Source organism: Capra hircus, chromosome 11, assembly GCF_001704415.2.
Source record: "Capra hircus breed San Clemente chromosome 11, ASM170441v1, whole genome shotgun sequence".
Lineage (NCBI taxonomy): Eukaryota > Metazoa > Chordata > Mammalia > Artiodactyla > Bovidae > Capra > Capra hircus.
This window is the reverse complement of record NC_030818.1, coordinates 25,924,644-25,943,420: the sequence shown is the minus strand read 5'-3', so window position 1 is coordinate 25,943,420 and position 18,777 is coordinate 25,924,644. Positions and strand designations below refer to the sequence as shown.

The 18,777-nt window shown below is 44.4% G+C and overlaps 1 protein-coding gene across 1 annotated transcript in view; it reads left to right on the top strand.

Moving 5' to 3' along the window:
- The window catches only part of ABCG5 (ATP binding cassette subfamily G member 5), a 32,950-nt gene continuing 14,262 nt past the window's right edge, over positions 90–18,777 (top strand). Inside the window, exons 1-7 of the mRNA XM_005686547.3 lie at positions 90–376; positions 1,032–1,153; positions 10,825–10,961; positions 11,044–11,142; positions 15,599–15,731; positions 17,425–17,564; positions 18,581–18,710. Coding sequence (XP_005686604.1) covers positions 240–376; positions 1,032–1,153; positions 10,825–10,961; positions 11,044–11,142; positions 15,599–15,731; positions 17,425–17,564; positions 18,581–18,710 — 898 coding nt within the window. The 5' untranslated portion in view covers positions 90–239. The remainder of the gene's footprint in view (positions 377–1,031; positions 1,154–10,824; positions 10,962–11,043; positions 11,143–15,598; positions 15,732–17,424; positions 17,565–18,580; positions 18,711–18,777) is intronic.

The following is an 18,777-nucleotide window of genomic DNA, read 5'->3' as shown; positions in this document are numbered from 1 at the left end:
ACAAACATGGGCTGTGTGTTCTGCCCGCTGCTGAGATAACACACAGACACACACTGGCTAAAGGTACATCAGATAACGGCATCCACGACCAAGCCCAGGCCCGCCACTGGGAAGTCCTGAGGAGGGGCTCCAGGGCCAGGTGAGAAGCAGGCAGGGCAGTCTGCCACTAGCTCCTTGGCGGAGGCCACTCCAGGGAGGGTCAGGCCAGAAAATCCACCAGTCTCTGCTTCTTGTTGACCATGGGTGAACTCCCCTTTTTGACTCTTGGGGAATCCTCAGAACTCCAAGTAAACAGAAGCTCCCAATGCTCCCTAGAGGAGGTTCCTGCAAAGCCTCGACACAGCCTGGGCATTTTCCATGCCTCATACAGTGTCAGGTAAGGAGGTGCCTCTTTCATCTGCTGGGAGCTTTGAGCTGTGGTCAGGGACAGCTGTGGCCTGAGGGCAGTGGGCCTCGGCCCTCTGCTGGTTTTCCTCACTAATGGGGGGCATGCACGGAGGCTCAGGCTTCCTCTTCAGTGGGTGGAGGTGGAGAGAGTAGAGGGGAAGGGCTGCCGCAGGGAACTTAGGCGCTGCTGTGAACGGCCCCTCCTCCTCCAGCCCCACAGCAGGACTGGAAGCTGTGCTTGGCCTCCTGCCCCTGCATTTTGCCCCTTGCCCCTTCCCCTTGTGTCTCCCTGGCCTATAACCTGCCCTATTCAGATGGTGAGGGCTTGGAAATGGGGCTACTGGGAATATGAGTTGTAAGGGAACCGGGTGAAGGAACGCAGGGTCAATTGAAGGAATAAACAGTGTCCTGTTTGCCATCTGTCATCCAGTCAAAGAGAGCTGGCATTCAGAGCAGCTGCCAGAAAAGTCTTTACAGAGGTGGTCTGTCACTACCTGCCAGGCTCTACAGAGGACACCGAGGCTAAGCCACACTTAGGAGCCTGTCCAGAGAGAACTTGGGCTGGGCAGAGCTGGGACTGGTGCTGGGGGAAAAGGGTCTGGTATCTTCTATGCTGCCTTTCCCCTATGTGGTTTCCTTCAAAGCCACCATGTGGGGCCCTGGTGGGACATCGCATCTCGCCGACAGAAGTGGACCAGGCAGATCCTCAAAGATGTGTCCTTGTACGTCGAGAGCGGGCAGGTCATGTGCATCTTAGGGAGCTCAGGTAAGCTGCAGAGGGAGTGCCCTACATTTTTCTCAGAAGAGGCTTTGGCTTGTTTTGAACACCACACTAAGGAGACGGGTTTAAGTTGTGGCAGGATGGCCAGAAGTCTGACATTAGAATGAAATCTGATGGCATGTCTGACTATGAATAGAACCTGGTTGTTGTTGTTTGGTTGCTAAGTCATGTCCAGCTCTTTGCAATCCCACGGACTGCAGCACTCCAGGTTGCCCTTTCCTTCATTATCTCCTGGAGTTTGCTCACACTCATGTTCATTGAGTCAGTGATGCCACCCAACCGTCTCATCCACTAACACCCCCTTTCCCTCCTGTCCTCAATCTTTCCTAGCATCAAGGTCTTTTCCAATGAGTAGGGTCTTTTTCAATGAGTAGGTTCTTTACATCAGGTGACCAAAGGATTGGAGCTCCAGCTTCAGTCCTTCCAGTGGATATTCAGGGTTGATTTCCTTTAGGATGGACTGGTTGGATCTCCTTGCTGTCCAAGGGACCCTCAAGAGTCTTCTCCAACACCATGGTTCAAAAGCATCAGTTCTTCAACCTTCAGTCTTCTTTATGGTCCAACTCTCACATCCATACACAACTACTGGAAAAACCATAGCTTTGACCTGTGCCAGCAAAGTGATGTCTCTGCTTTTTCATATGCTGTCTAGGTTTGTCATAACTTTTCTTCCAAGGAGCAAGTGTCTTTTAATTGCATGGCTGTAGTCACCATCTGCAGTGATTTTGGAGCCCAAGAAAAAAAAGTCTTTCAGTGTTTCCATTTTCCCCCATCTATTTGCCATGAAGTGATGGGACCAGGTACCATGATCTCAGTTTTTGAATGTTGAGTTTTAAGCCAGATTTCTCACTCTTCTTTTTCACCCTCCTCAAGAGGCTCTTTAGTTTCTCTTCACTTTCTGCCATTAGAGTGGTCTCATTTGCATATCTGAAGTTGTTGACATTTCTCCCAGAAATCTTTATTCCAGCTTGTGAGTTATCCAGCCTTGCATTTTGCATGATATACTCTCATGTAAGTTAAATAAGCCGGGTGACAATATACTCCTTTCTCAATTTTTAATTGCTCAGTTCTTCCATGTAAGATTCTAACTGTTGCTTCTTGACCTGCATACAGTTTCTCGAGGCAGGAAAGGTGGTCTTGTATTCTCATCACTTTCAGAATTTTCCATAGTTTGTTGTGATCCACATAGTCAAAGGCTTTAGCATAGTCAGTGAAGAAGTAGATGTTTTTTGGAATTCCCTTGCTTTTTGTATGACCCAACAAATGTTGGCAATTGTATCTCTAGTTCCTCTGACTTTTCTAAACCCAGCTTGTACATCTGGAAGTTCTCAGTTCACATACTGCTAAAGCCTAGCTTGTAGGCTCTCGAGCATTACCTTGCTAGAATGTGAACTGAGTGCAATTGTACAGCAGTTTGAACATTCTTTGGCATTGCCTTTCTTTGGGATTAGAATGAAAACTGACCTTTTCTAGTCCTATGGCTAGGGCTGAGTTTTCCAGATTTGCTGTGCAGCATCATCTTTTAGAATTGGAAATAACTCAGCTGGAATTCCATCACCTCCACTAGCTTTGTTTGTAGTATTGCTTCCTAAGGCCCGTTTGACTTCGCATTTAAGGATGTTTGGCTCTAGGTAAGTGACCACGCCATAGTGGTTATCTGTGTCATAAAGACCTTTTTATAGTTCTTCTGTGTATTCCTGCCATCCCTTCTTAATCTCTTCTGCTTCTGTTAGGTCCTTGCCATTTCTGTCCTTTATTGTGCCCATCTTTGCATGAAATATTCCCTTGGTATCTCCAATTTTCTTGAAGAGATCTCTAGTCTTTCCTAGTCTATTGTTTTCCTCTATTTCTTTGCATTGTTCACTTAAGAAGGCTTTTTATCTCTCCATCCTATTCTTTGGAACTCTGCATTCAGTTGGGTATATCTTTTCCTTTCTCCTTTGCCTTTCCCTTCTCTTCTTTTTCAGCTATTTGTAAGGCCTCCTCAGACAACTGCTTTGCCTTCTTGCATTTCTTTTTCTTGGGGGTGGTTTTGGTCACCACCTCCTGTACAGTGTTATGAATCTCCATCTGTAGTTCATCAGGCACTCTGTCTACCAGATCGAATCCCTTGAATCTATTTGTCACCTCCACTGTATGATCATAAGGGATTTGATTTTAGTCGTATCTTAACGGTCTAGTGTTTCTCCCTACTTTCTTTAATTTAAGCCTAATTTAAGCCTGAATTTTGCAATTAGGGACTCATGATCTCAGTCACAATCAGCTCCTGGTCTTGTTTTTTCTGACTGTAAGGAGCTTCTCCATCTTTGGCTACAAAGAATATAATCAACCAATCTGATTTCAGTATTGACCATCTGGTGGTGTCCACGTGTAGAGTCGCCTTTTGTGTTGTTGGAAGAGGGTGTTTGGTATGATCATTTCATTATCTTTGCAAAACTCTGTTAGTCGTTGCCCTGCTTCATTTTGTACTCCAAGGCCAAACTTGCCTCTTACTCCAGGTATTTCCTGACTTTCTATTTTTGCATTCCAATCCTCTATGATGAAAAGGACATCTATTTTGGTGTTAGTTCTAGAAGGTCTTATAGGTCTTCAGAGAACCATCTAAAGGTTTAAAGAATCTTTAGAAAGATCCTTGAAAAAAATTAATTCCTGTTTCAGAGTGTTATGCCCACGTCGCGAAATCTCCCAGTGACCACCAGGGAGCCAATATCCGATGCAAAAGCAAGAGAGTTTTTATTACCAAGCTCGAGCTGGGGCTCCCACCATTACCGACGCAGCAGCTATAGGGAGGAGCCCTGAGCTCTGGGTTACATTGCTTATATAGGGTATTATCGCGTGAAAAATTCAAAAAATGGGAGTCTCCGGGTCTGATTGGTCACCTTCTGGTGAAGGGTTAGGTGTTGAGTTCTGATTGGTTCTCCTTTCCCGGGCTTGACTTGAATTTCCCTGGCTGGCCAAGGGTTCTGATTGGTTCGCAGGTGGTGGGGTGAGGTCAGGGGATTTCCAAAAGCTCTTTTCCCAGAACCTTACAAAATGGAGTAGCTTTGATTCTTCAAGAGAAAAGCACCTAACATAGTGCTTGGCATATAGAGGTGCTCAGTAAACACAGTTTTCCTTTCTGGAGATGGGAATAGGAATTGAATAAGCACAAAGATGCTGTTTACCCCCCATGTGCACTGGTCTTTTAAAAATTATGATGTACTTTAAATACACAGATTGGGGAGATCTCCTGGAGAGGGGGAAAGGCTACCCACTCCAGTATTCTGGCCTGGAGAATTCTATAGACTATTCCATGGAGTTGCAAGGAGTCGGACACGACTGAGCGACTTTCACTCACTTCACTTAAACACACAGACAAGATAGTTAATAATATTTCTGTCTTAACAACTAGCTTTATCAAATCTTAGCTTTATACCATATTTACTTGGAATCCTTCTCTTTTTTTTTTTGGAAAAAAAAACCACCCTAAATATTACAGATTCTCCTGAGGCTATTTACATGCCCTTTCTCTACCTTCTTCTTCCCCTCCTCTTTCCCCGCATCAGCCAGTCACTGCGGGGTAGGGTGCAGCCCTTTGGGGCTGGGGCAACGCTCTGCGAGGGTCACAGCTGAGGATGCACGGCTGTGAGGGAAAGGGTGTGTTGGCCCTGAAGAGGGCATCCATGTGGCACGTCACAGGGTCCACTACACTAGGTTATCCTGCACATTTTAAGGTTGAAAGATTCTGACAAATTTGCTTCCCAGGAGCCTGTTTTGATTGGGTTCTTGCTTGCAAATTGTTGACACTTTCAGCTACTCTCCACTTGCACTGCTCTTCGATAGAGGTGGGCAGTGTCATTCTGTGATAGAAGTTAAGCGTGGTCAGCCCCTTTTGACTCAGGGAGTTACATCCACAGCCACTCTCCTGCTACAGTCAGGGGCTGGGGAGAACAGCTGGATGGTAGCAGTAGTGCTGTTAAGATGAGGTGAAAGGAATTCATTGATGAGAAGGGTTACACTTTCCTGAGATTTCCCTTCATTTTGTTTTCTCTTGGCCCATGCCACATAGCTCATGGGATCTTAGTTCCCCAATGAGGGATTGAACCCATGCCCTCAGCATTGAAAAATGCAGACTCCTAACTACTGAACCACTAAGAAAGTCCCTCCTTTCATTTTCTTTTTTCAATTTTTAACCATTTCTAATTGTGTGCATGTACCGTAACACCCAGAGTCATCCTGATTTTCCTTTTGATAATCATACTTCTTTAAAGAGAAAAGCTGAGTTATCCCTATAATATTGTGCCACTTGCTGCCTTCTCTGTGTAGGATAAAAGGAGTGGCATGTAGCCCAACAAGGAACTGAACCCACTTCTTGGAAGTGTGTCCCACAGGCCAGTATCACGCTTCATACACATCTCAGCAGAACAGGGTGGGGCCCTCTGTTCTAGGGGCTCATGGGCTGGTTTCTGATGATTGCTTACCGTGGTTTTATGACTGTCCATCCTTTTGTACTGAACATGAATTCTTGGTAGACTTCAAGTTCCATGAGGGTGGGAGCTTGGTCTTTTTTTTCCCTGATGGATCCTCAATATCTAGGACAGGGCTTGCCACATAGTATGTACTTAATAAGTATAAGCTGAATAAATGATTAAGCAAATGAATTAATTCTATGAATTACTTTTAGTATTTCATTGATGTCTTATCTAAAGTGGTATTTTTATCAAATCTTTACCAGTGAGGCAGAAGATGACTTAGGTGTTCACAGTCTCACTAGAGAATGGTCTAATGCAAGCCTGCCTATAGTCAGCCACTCTCTGGGGGAAGGTAATTTTATTCAACTCATTATTATCTCTCATGTAGTTCTTAGACTCTAGGCTACATGCTCCTTTGCAGAAGACTAGTTACAGATGACTTTTGTCCTCCTAGAAGAGTTAATCCCAAAGGTCATGGTTTTATTGCCCTGGAGGGCATTAACCTTTTTTTTCCCCTTTTCCTTATTGTGGTAAAATATGTGTAATATAAACTTTGCCATTTTCATTTTACCCATTTTATTTGTCAATTTTTTATTGAGGTACAGTTGACAATGTTGTGTTAGTTTCAAGAGTGAAGCAAGGAGATTCAATTATATATATGTTCTTTTTCAGATTCTTTTTCATTGTAGGCTATTATAAGATACTGAGTATAGTTTCTTGTGCCATACAGTACATTCTTGTTATTTATATATTTTATATAAGTAGTTCAGTTCAGTTCAATCGCTCAGTCATGTCCGACTCTTTGCGACCCCATGAATCGCAGCACACCAGGCCTCCCTGTCCATCACCAACTCCCGGAGTTCACTCAGACTCACGTCCATCGAGTCAGTGATGCTATCCAGCCATCTCATCCTCTGTCGTCCCCTTCTTCTCCTGCCCCTAATCCCTCCCAGCATCAGAGTCTTTTCCAATGAGTCAACTCTTCGCATGAGGTATAGAGTGTGTGTTTAATCCCAGATCCTAAATGTATCCCTCCCTTGGCCCCATTTCCCCTTTGGTAACCATAAGTTTAATTTTCTATGTCTATGAGTCTGTTATCTATTTTGTAAATAAGTTCATTTGTGTCATTTTTCAAGATTCCACATGTTAGTGGTATCACATGATATTTGTCTTTCTCTGTCTGACTTAATTCTGTATTTAATTCTGGTTTAATTAGTATGATAATCTCTCAGTTCCTATTGCTGCAGATGGCATTATTTCATTCATTTTTTATGCCTGAGTAATATTCCTGTGTATGTTTGTATACATGGATAAATGTAAACATATATCAATATCTATACATACCTCATTTTATTCATTCATCTGTCTGTGGACACATGGGTTGCTGCCACGTCTTTGTTATTATAAATGGTGCCACTGTGAACACTGGGATGTGTATATCCAGTGTGTGAACACTGGGATGTGAACTAGCGTTTTCTTCTTTTCTGGACCTATGCCCAAGAGTGGGATTGCTGGATTATGTGTTAGCTGTTATTAGTTTTTAAATGAGCTTCCATAACTCTTTCTATTGTAGCTGTAGCAATTTGCGTTCCCACCAACATTGTAGGACAGTCCCCTTTTTGCCACACCCCCTCGATCGTCATTTATTACACAGACTTTCTCATGATGGCCATTCTGACTGGTGTGAGATGATACCTCATTGTAGCTTTGAGTTGCATTTCTTTAAAAATCAGTTATGTTGAGCATCTTTCCATGTGCCTGTTGGCCATCCGTATGTTTTCTTTGGAGAAATATGTATTTAGAAATGGCAACCTACTCCAGTATTCTTGCCTGGAGAGTCCCATGGATGGAGGAGCCTGGTGGGCTACAGTCCATGGGGTCGCAAAGAGTCGGACACAACTGAGCCACTTCACTTCACTTCACTTCACCTCACCCGTTTTTAATTTTTTTTTTTTTAATTGAGCTGTATGAGCTGTTTGTATATCTTGGAAATTAAGCCCTGGTTGGTCACATGTTTGCAAATATTTTCTCCTAGTCAATGGATTATCTTTTCATTTTGTTTATGGTTTCCTTTGCCATGAAAAAGCTTATAAGTTTGATTAGGTTTATTTGTTTATTTTTGCTTTTCTTTTGCCTTGGGAAACTGACCTAAGAAAACATTGTTATAATCTATGTTACGGAACATTTTGCCTATATTCTCTTCTAGGAATTTTATGGTGTTATGTCTCATATGTAAGTTGTTTAGCCATTCTGAGTATTTTTTGTGTACCATGTTAACCATTTTAAAGTATACAGTTCAGTGGCATTAAATGCATTCACATAGCTGTATAAACATCACTGACATCCATCCCCACAACTTTTCATCTTGTAAAGTGGAAACTATATTCCCATTAAAGAATAACTCCCTTTCTGCCCTTCTCTCAGTCCTGGCAACCATCACTACCCTTTCTGTCCTTATGAAAGTGTACTTATGTCCCATACTACTCTAAGTACCTCGAATATGTGGAATCATACAATGTTCATCTTTTTGTGACTAACTTATTTCAGTTACCATAGTGTGTGCAGTGTCTATCCATGTTGCAGCATATTGGAGAATCTCCTTAATTTTTAAGGTTGAATAACATTCCATTGTATGTGCAGACCATAGTTTGCTTATCCATTCATCCATTAATGTACGCTTTCCTTCCACATTTTAGTTATCATGATTAATGCTGCTGTGAAAAAGGGTGTACAAATATTTCTTCAAGACTCTGTTTTTCTGTTCTTTGGGGTATATACCCAGAAGTGGAATTGCTAGATCATATTCTATTTTCAATTTTTATAGAAACCGCCATACTGTTTTCCACAGTGGCTGTACCATCTTATATTCCCAGCCACGGTGCACAAGGGTTCCAATTTTTCCGCATCTTAGCCAACACTTGTCATTTTCTGTTTTGTTTGTTTGTTTTGATAGTAGCTATTAGATGCGAGGGGATATCTCACAGTTTTGATTTCTGTTTCCCTAAGTCCTTTACCCAGTCTTGAATCAGGTGGTTGGTTTGTTTGTTTGTTGTTGTTGAATTTTAGAAGTTCTCTCTGTAATGTTAACCCCTTATCAGATATAAGATCTGCAAATATTTTTCTGTCATTCTGTGGACTACCTTTGTACACAATGAATAATGTCTTCGTTGAAAAACGTAGGTTTAAAATTTTCGTGAAGTCCAGTTTGTCTATTTCTTCTTCTGTTCCCTGTACGTTTGGTGTCACATCCTGAGGGATTAACTATGTAACTTTGCAATTTACTCCAATCTTCTTTTCTTCCCTGATTATGCATGTTACTTTCTCATACCCTTTTCTGCTTGAGCTTTGTTAACCTCCTGGTACCCCCAGAAATGAGTTAATAACTATTTAACACATGTTTAAACAAAAGACAGTATTAGTTACCTATTTTCATGTTTAAAAAATACCCAAACTAAGTGACTTAAAATAATAAAAATCAGGTGTTATCTCTCAGTGTTTCTACGAGTCAGCAATTTGGTATGCCTTGGTTGGATACTTCTGTCTGCGGTCTCTCATGAGGTGTAGCCAGATGTCAGCTGGGGCTGCAGTCATCTGAAGGCTTGAATGGAGCTGGAGAAACTCCACCTAAAGCGGTTCCCTCACATGCTGAGAAGCAAGTAGTTGCTCACCATTGCTCACTGAGGATGTGTGACATGAGAGGAACCCTGAGGGTCACCCATAGGAGGCTGAGAAGGAGCAGCCAGACGGACAAGATTAAACCAAGAGGATGAGTGGCACTTGCGCCAAGAGAGAGATTTACAGAAAAGGGCAAGCAACAGCATCACATGCAGCTGAGAGGTCAAACAACACACAGAGAAACTAGCCCCAAGAAGGAGGCTAGCTCTGAGGTAGTGGTGGAACTGGAATCCAGGCTATAGGCTGTTGGAGGGTCTATTAGGGTTGAGACGGGATGCTAGAATGTAAGGCTAAGGGAGCTCCTAGTTAGAAGAACCACAGACAAAGCTTAATGTTGTGGCTGAGAAACTTCAGGGCACATTCTGAAAGACAGCCCCAGTGAAGTCACATTTTGTTTCTTTTCAATCACTCTGCTCGCTTCCCCACGCTGACCTCTACCTGAGCACACTGGGGCTGATTCTGAGCTTTGTCAGTCGTGGGTCAGATAAGAAAACCACTGCTCCAGGAGCTTGGCTTTTCATCTTTGCACCCCTCAGAGCAACCAGCAGTTTCTTTAAAATATTTGAACAAAAGATCCTTTCTTTTGTTTTGCACAGGTCGTCACATCCTCAGTAGAATTCTCTTGCCGTTTTCTCAGAGAGCCCAGAGCCTCCTGATAATTTCCTCTCTTACTCATTCTAACTTCTTAACAGCCTTACTCAGGAAAGGCCTGGTGACTCCTGTTCCTGTCCCTATTAACTGGGCCCATGTAAGCTTGTGTCCAACAAGAATGGGAAGGGTCAGCTGGTATCTTACCCTAAGAGATCACTCTAACCCTAGACAAAGCAAACCAGGAGAAACCTCACCTTCCAATCACTCCAGTACAGGGAAGTTAGTTCATCCCATCTCGTAGGAAAGTTCTTAGCAACAACCTGCTGGGTTATGCTCAAGGCTCTCAGTGTAGGCTGAGGCCAACTTGGTTTTTACTGAAGGACTCACTAAGCTAGTGCTTCTCACACTTGAATACGCATGACAACTACCCAGGCATCTTGTTAAAATGCAGAATCAGAGCTAGGAGTTGGAGCCTGAGGTTCTGCATTCCTGACAAGCTCTCAGATGGTGCTGATGCTGCTGGTACTCAACCACACTAGCGAGGCTCTGGGCCGAGTCCCTTACATCTGGGAACCAGCAGAGTATCCCAGGGAGTCACAAACAAAAAGAAATTCAAATGCCCTAGAATTCAAATGCTTCTAAGAGCCATGGTTTTCATTTGAATCTGATCCTGTGTTTTCTTTTTCAGCCTCAAGCAGCTTTAAAGAGAATAAACAGGCAGACAGAGCTCCTCCAGCTCAGACCTGGAGGAGAGAAACAGCTCATCCCCTCTTATTGAAAGGGGACAAGCTGGAAGGACTCATTCCAGCCATGAGTCTGGCCCACGAAGCCAAAGGGAGAGCAAGTCAGGGCTGGACAGCGGGTTCACCGAGGGTCTTGGGAAGTTCCTGTGAGGTCTTGTGCACGGCCTCCTCCAGGCCCTCTCTTGTCGCCTCCCAGGCTCAGGGAAAACCACGCTGCTGGACGCCATGTCCGGGAGGCTGCGGCGCACAGGGACTCTGGTTGGGGAGGTGTTCGTGAACGGCCAGGAGCTGCACCGGGAGCAGTTCCAGGACTGCTTCTCCTACGTCCTGCAGGTGCCCGCGTCCTGGCCCGCCCGCAGGAGTTGGGAGGTGGCGGGGGGCGCCTTGGAAGATGCTGACATGTTCCTCCCTGCAGAGCGACACTCTGCTGAGCAACCTCACCGTCCGCGAGACGCTGAACTACACGGCGCTGCTGGCCATCCGCCGCGGTTCCCAGGGCTTCTTCCAGAACAAGGTGGGTACCGCCGTGGGGCCCCCCAGGGCATCACCTCGCTGTGGCCTCATACCCCCTCGTCCCTCCATTTGCCCATTCCTCCCCATCAGTTGTCACCATCTGAGTCCAGAGTTGCTCTGTACACTGTGGCTTTGGGGCACTTAATGTGGCTTCACATGTGGCACTTGAAAGGTGGCTTTAGTCATGTGGCTTTGGGGCACTTGAAACATGACTAGACCTAATTGAGATGTGCTGTGAGTGTAAAATACACACCAGATTTTAGAAAATTAGTCTGGAATCACAGAGCATAAAATATCTCATTAGTAATTTTTAAAATATTGATTCTTGGTTGCAATGGTATTGTTTTGGTTGTATAGGATTAAAGAAATTATACCACTAAAATTCATTTCTCTTGTTTCTTTTCACTCTCTAAAATATGGCCAGCAAAATGTTTAAACGCTAAATGTGGCTTGCATTATATTTTTATTGGATGGTGCTGTCCTGGGAGCTCTCTATTTGAACGGATATGCTTGTTTTCCTCATTCACTGCCCTGCAGTCCTGTTGAGATTTTTCTCAGCTTTCTCTGAGACATCTTGAATGTGCCTCATCCAAACTGAATTGTCAGCTCTTCCTAGGTTTCAGTGTTTCCTTAAGTGGACCCAGTTTGGAAGTAGCTGCAGGTAAACTCACAGGGACCTCACCTAGAAATACTGTCTCATTTCTGTCTGGACTGGAAACATACAGGGAACCGAGAACAGGTCAATGTACCACCTGCAGAGCAGGCACAGTTCCCTGAGAAAGAGGTTCCTGCCCACGATATCTGCCTCAGAGACTTCACCACCCTGAGGCTCAAAGAGGTTCCCTCTGGGCACACACATTAAGTTGCCAAAGCTGATCTTTCTTCAATGCCATTGAGGCTCTGAGGGAATCCTCCATCTCAGCTGAAGGGGCAGCAGTCACACCATTTTTATCAGGCCCCTTTGAACCTGTCATCAGGGAGTTACTCCTCTTGATCCAAGTGCTGGACTCTCAGACAGGGCTTGGTGAGTGGAGCTAGGTCTGAATGGTGTCTGGAGTACCAGCAGGCTTGCTGTTATAATGCTGGGTCAGGAAAGGGCATTCTTCTGTTGCAGAGTCCTAGACATGCTGTCCTGTGCATAGCTTTCACACCAGAGGAACCTTCAAGAAGAGCCATCAGCCCCACAGAGTGAGGGCTAGCCCTGTTCCTCCCTGGAACATTAGAGTGCTCAGAAGGCATTGTAAGGTTCCTGTAATTCTCCCAGGGTATACTCTGTACTCTCACCCTTGGCTGACATCCATCAGACCTTGATCACTCACAGTATCTGATTTCATTCTGGCATCAGCTCTATGAAGGAGGCATTACCTCTGTCTTTAAGCTCAAGAAACTGATCCCCAAGGAGACTGAGATCAGGCACCTCAGACTGGCAGAACTGGGACACAAACCAGGTTCTCTGGCTCCATCCTGCCTCCCTGGGCCCCATTGTGGTAGGAAAAGTTGGAAGTTAGAGTTCACTCCATGGGGAGCCACAGGCACGTTCCCATGACTTAGCCCCCCTGACAGTGGCAGACGAGCCCTCTGCAGGCTTGTCTCCCTGCTTTAGTATTTTTTTCTCTAAAACGGGTAGGAGAAGATCTCATTGGTATTTGAGTTCTTTTGAGATGGTGATCATTTACATCACATACCCCAGGGAGAGAATCTGAAAAAGCCACTGAGCTTTCCCTCCTGAAAATGCATATATTTGCGCAGATACTCAGAAAATTCAAGGGTATCCAAAATTGGTTGATGGCAAATTCACTTCCTGTGAATGGTCCCTCTTCCTGGCACTTGCAGCCCCTAAATGTCCTTAAAACTTTCCTATCATATTATTTTCCCTGCCTGAGGATGCTCCCTAAGCAGATACAGTCTACAGGATGTAAAATCTTGACAAAGTAGTCTAGGGAGAAGGAATTATCTATGATAAACAGAGCAGTCAGTCAGTTCAGTCACTCAGTTGTGTCTGACTCTTTGTGACCCCGTGGACTGCAACATGCCAGGCTTCCCTGTCCATCATCAATTCCAAGAGCTTGCTCAAACTCATGTCCATCGAGTTGGTGATGCCACTCAACCATCTCATCATCTGTCATCCCCTTCTCCTCCTGCCTTCAATCTTTCCCAGCATCAGGGTCTTTTCCAATAAGTCAGTTCTTCGCATCAGGTGGCCAAAGTATTGGAGTTTCAGCTTCAGCATCAGTCCTTCCAATGAATATTCAGGACTGATTTCCGTTAGTATTGACTGGTTTGATCTTGCAGTCCAAGGGATTCTCAAGAGTCTTCTCCAACACCATTGTTCAAAAGATCAATTCTTCGGTGCTCAGCTTTCTTAATAGTCCAACTCTCACATCCATACATGACCACTGGAAAAACCATAGCCTTGACTAGACAGAGCAGGAAGTGCAACAGATCTGCTTCTGTCCTCCGCAAATCCAAACTTAAAGCCGTGATTAGTGTGGGCAGACTGTGCCTGTCCTTATACTTCTTGGACCACTTGAGAACCCACATGGTTTGCTCTCAGTCCCAGCTCTGCCATTTGTTAATGCTGTGACCTTTGGCAATCTATGGACTTTTCTTCCCTGTAATAGATAGAGTAATGATTCATCTTTCCTGGAGCTGATATGAAGAATGAATCAGTTTATGTGAAATCACATAGCACGGAGAGGATTGATGATCCCAATGGTCCTCGTGGGTCCCTTCCAAGACTCTGAGAATTATTCTGTTCTCAGTGCAGTTTGCAAAACATAGGAGAGGCTTCTAGCCAGAGACATGTGAAACAGATTTAGTAAATGTCTCCTCTCTCCATCCCTTCTGAGCCAGAAGGGGCAAGCTTTACTCCTTTCTTGCTGTCGCAGAGCAGATGAAAGTGATGCTCAGAAATTTGCCCTGGCTGGTGGACGTGTAAACCCTGCCATGTCAAGTGAAACTCAATTCCAGGATCCTTCCACTCTGATGGCAAGAGAACACCCGTCTTTTTTCCAGTACAGATCATACTGGCTTCCTTACGCGTTTTTGACCACCTCATTATTCCTTTGTGTCTGTTTCAGATGTGTCTTTTCTTTTGGTGAAAGCGTCCTGTGTTGCTCTGACTCCCTGTTTCCTCTGGAACTTTGTTCCATAAGTTATTCCCTCCCTTACTCCAGTTTAGTTCATTGTTGTTGTTATTTTTTAATGTGGTATTTTGTTTCTTTTTTCATTGTAAAAGAAACACAATCTCATTAGAGATATATGGGAACAAAACTCATTGCCTTATATATAAGTATTCTCAGTCTCTATCTGCTTTCCCCAGGGTCTAATGCAGAAAAGGGTACTCAATCGAGGGGAAGCCAGAAATAGAGATTTTTGAAGGGTCTCTGGAGAGGGGATAAGCTGAGGAAGAAAAGAGGGAAAGGGAAGAAAAAGGTCAACTTTCTTGATTTGAGGGTCAGTGAAGAATTTTTTTTCCTGGTTATTGTTTTAGGGAGTTGAGTAAGGAGAGGGTTTCAGGGAGCTGTAGGGTATAAGATAAGCAGGGTGACAAGAATTGGGAAAAAGGAATTTTTTAAAGTGTGGCTGGAGATTATAAACTAGGTCCCTTTTAAAGTCCTTGTGGCTGGAGATTATAAACTAGGTCCCTTTTAAAGTCCTTAAAGAGATTCAAATAAAGATTGGCTTTGTTTTTAATTATTTTTGATAGCTGGATTATATTTGATCCAAAGCCACAGTGAGATTGGATCACATGGGACTCCAGGACTTATTTGGGTTACAGAGGAAAAGTGAGGTTTAGTTCAAACGAAATGGAATCTTTTCTTAAACATATGAAACATTTATTATAATAAAGTTTCAAAAACCAAAGATTAAAAAATTAAGCTATATCATAACTACGCCTTTGGGGGTTTTCTTATGGGCTGGACTAACTGTAGCATCTGAAAACAGGAGTTCAACAAAATCTCCATTGTTTCCTACTAAATTTCCCTGACACTAATAGAAGCAGTTTTTGTTGCTCTAAGGTCTTTCAGGAAAAACAAATTCATATTATTTATTTTAATCCAATTTGTTGCTGTTTAGTTGATAAGTCGTGTCTGACTCTTTGAGACCCCATGGACTGTAGCTTACCAGGCTTCTCTGTCCATGGGATTTCCCAGGCAAGAATACTGGAGTGGCTTGCCATTTCCTTCTCCACGGGATCTTCCCAACTCAAGGAGTGAGCCCACGTCTCCTGCTTGACAGGCAAATTCTTTACTAATGAGCCACTGGGAAACCCATTGTGATTTAAACCCAATTGGATTCTTCTGTACTAAGGGTGCTTTTCCTAGGATGCGGTGAGTCTAAAAGTGGCCCAAGTACTCAACAGAAGTGTGTTGCCCCTCCCCTGCCATCCTCAGCCTATGAATTGGAACAGCAACCCTGCAGTGACCAGCCTTCCTGGATGTTGTGTCTTACAGGTAGAGGCAGTCATGACGGAGCTGAGTTTGAGCCACGTGGCAGATCAACTGATTGGCAACTACAGCTTTGGGGGAATTTCCCATGGCGAGAGGCGCCGGGTCTCCATTGCAGCCCAGCTCCTCCAGGATCCCAGTAAGTGGGACCCAGAACTGCTACTGGCTGCTGCCTGGCCTCTTCCACATGTCTACAGACATTTTCAGCCCTTTCTTCACAAGTCTCCATTTGGAAAGTGGGTTGTGTTGAACTGAAGCCACTGAGGTTTTCAAACTGGGGAGCCAGTTTCTTTGGAAATACTATATAGTTCCTAAGGTGATTCCATCATCCAAGTATAAAACAGCTCATAGACTTGGAAGCACTGCTTCTGTGTTGATGTTCAGTTAAGGTCTTTGAATATGGACCCTGCCCTATGCATCCTCACTTCTTACTAGGGTAGTGCCATTGTGTCTGCTCTGGAGAGGCAGTGAGTTTGGGTATGACTAGAAGTATTTATGAAATGGTAGGAATTAAAATAGAACTTTGAGTGGTATATGAGAAAGTATGTGTACTGGAGGAAGGGCCACCAAGATGAGGTGGCCGTCTTCCCTTCCTGCCTTGGTCATTTCCCCCAATACCTGGGGAAACTTTGTCACTTCTGTACCCTTGGAAGAAGATATAATAGATCTGCATACTTTCTCTACACTGGGGTAGATCAAGACTGCCTGCTCTTCAGAGCAAATAAGAGGGACGTTCTTAAGAGCCCCCATACTTCTTGGGTAGAAATAAGCTACAATTAAACCCTCTAAAGAACTCAATTCCCTGCCCCATCTTGGACTTTGTTTCATGGGTCAGAGTTTTTTTGCAGTGCGAAAACCCAGTTGGTATTGGGAAGTGCTAGACACGAAGTGAGATTGTGTCTTTTTTAAAATTTATTTTATTCAAGTATAGTTGCTTTACAATGTTAATTTATGCTATACCTGAAAATGGTTCAGTATTACATATGTACATTCTTCTTTGTATTCTTTTCCATTATGATTTCTCACAGGATATTGAACATAGTTCCCTGTATTATACAGGTAGACCTTGTTGTTTATCCATGTATATATAATACTTCGCATCTGCTAATCCCAAACTCCCAGTCCATCGCTTCCGACATCCCCTCCCCCTTGGCAACCACCGGTCTATATCTGTGGGTCTGTTTTGTAGATTAGTGCATTTGTGTCATATTTTAAATTCCATGTATAAGTGATACCACGTAGTATCTGTCTTCCTCTGACTTACTTCACTTACTATAATTTTGAGATTGTATCCTTTTAACCAGCCTCTTCTCAGCCTTTCAGAGAAGGCAATAGCACCCCACTCCAGTACTCTTGTCTGGAAAATCCCATGGACGGAGGAGCCTGGTAGGCTGCAGTCTATGGATGGGGTCGTTAAAAGTCAGACAGGACTGAGTGACTTCACTTTCACTTTTCCCTTTCATGCATTGGAGAAGGAAATGGCAACCCACTCCAGTGTTCTTGCCTGGAGAATCCCAGGGACGGGGGAGCCTGGTGGGCTGCCGTCTGTGGTTTCTGGGATACCCTAACCTCAGATGAAGCCAAAATGGTCCATAGTGCCAGGTGAGAGGACTGATGTGGTTGCTGCCTTGTCCCCGCAAGGACTGAGGCTGAAATGTGCTCAGGAGTTAGGAGTTGGGCCCTCCCAGATCAGTTGTTTTCTCTTGGGCTCTGGCTGCATTTGTCTGGGTTGGACAAGACAGCTCAGTAAGAAACTATTCAACTTTCTGAATCTAGAGCACAGAGTGCAGGCTTGGCAGTGACTCAGATGTTTGGCCTTTCTTTGCCTGCAGAGGTCATGCTGTTTGATGAGCCAACCACCGGTCTGGACTGCATGACTGCAAATCAGATCGTCGTCCTCCTAGCAGAGCTGGCTCGCAGGGACCGCATCGTGATTCTCACCATCCACCAGCCCCGCTCTGAGCTCTTCCAGGTGAGGGCAGTGTCTCTTGTTGCAGCTCAACTCGCCACGGGTGGGTATATGTGTGCTGGGCTGAGATCTACCTGCATGCAGGTGCGCTGAGTCACTTCAGTCATGTCGACTCTTTGCAACCCCGTGGACTGTAGCCCGCCAGGCTCCTCTGTCCATGGGATTCTCCAGGCAAGAATACTGGAGTGTGTGGCCATGCCCTCCTCCAGGAGATCTTCCCACCCCAGGGATCGAACCCGCGTCTCTTACATCTACCTTCATTGGCAGGCAGGTTCTTTACCACTACTGTCACTGGGAAGCAGGGATCTACCTAAACCAGAGCAGTTGAAGCCAATAGCTCTGGATTTGGGAAGGGCAGAGGTTGGAAACTTAGTTCTTTCAGCACCTACCATAAGGTGCTGAAACAACTACCATGTTCCAGACAGCTTCTATGCACTAGCTCATTTAATCCACACCACAACGCTTTGAGGTGGATACCAGCATTTTCAGTTTACAGAGGGAAAGAGTGAGACTTAGAAATGATACATAATGGAGCCAACATCACAGTTAATAAAAAGCTGGAATTGGCCTTCACGTTCTACTAATAGTTGGCTTTTAAGTCTGTGTTTTTCCTCTAAATCATATAGATTTCCTATCCAGAAATCTCACCTTAATCTCTCAGGATCCTTTCAGGGAGCTATTATTTGACTTTTATAGATAAAGATCTGAGATTTTAAAAAAACTTTGTCCAAGGTCTCTCACTTAGGGGCACGGTTGGGACTCAAACCCTGGTTGTCTGACCAGGTCCATGAGTTGCTTTCTATCCTAGACATGATGCTGGGTGCAAGCTGGGAGGCTGCAGGATCCACAGTGGCAAGCCAGGGTGGAAAGAGTGGGGATGTGTTTTGAGTGGCTCCGATGGCCGCAGTAAGAGTACTCATGAATGGCTGAGACGCTCGAAGGACTGACTGCTTGAGACTTGTTTTCCGTAAGGATGAAGTTAGCTGATCACACACTGAGACTGTCTGTCGTTCGATCAGCTCTTTGACAAAATCGCCATCCTGAGCTGCGGAGAGCTGGTTTTCTGTGGGACACCGGTGGAAATGCTTGATTTCTTCAATGGCTGTGGTTACCCTTGTCCTGAACATTCAAACCCTTTTGATTTTTATAGTAAGTTTTTCTTTCACATTCCTGATCATAAATGTTTTTAAAACCTTCTCATCTAAGCTTCCTGCTT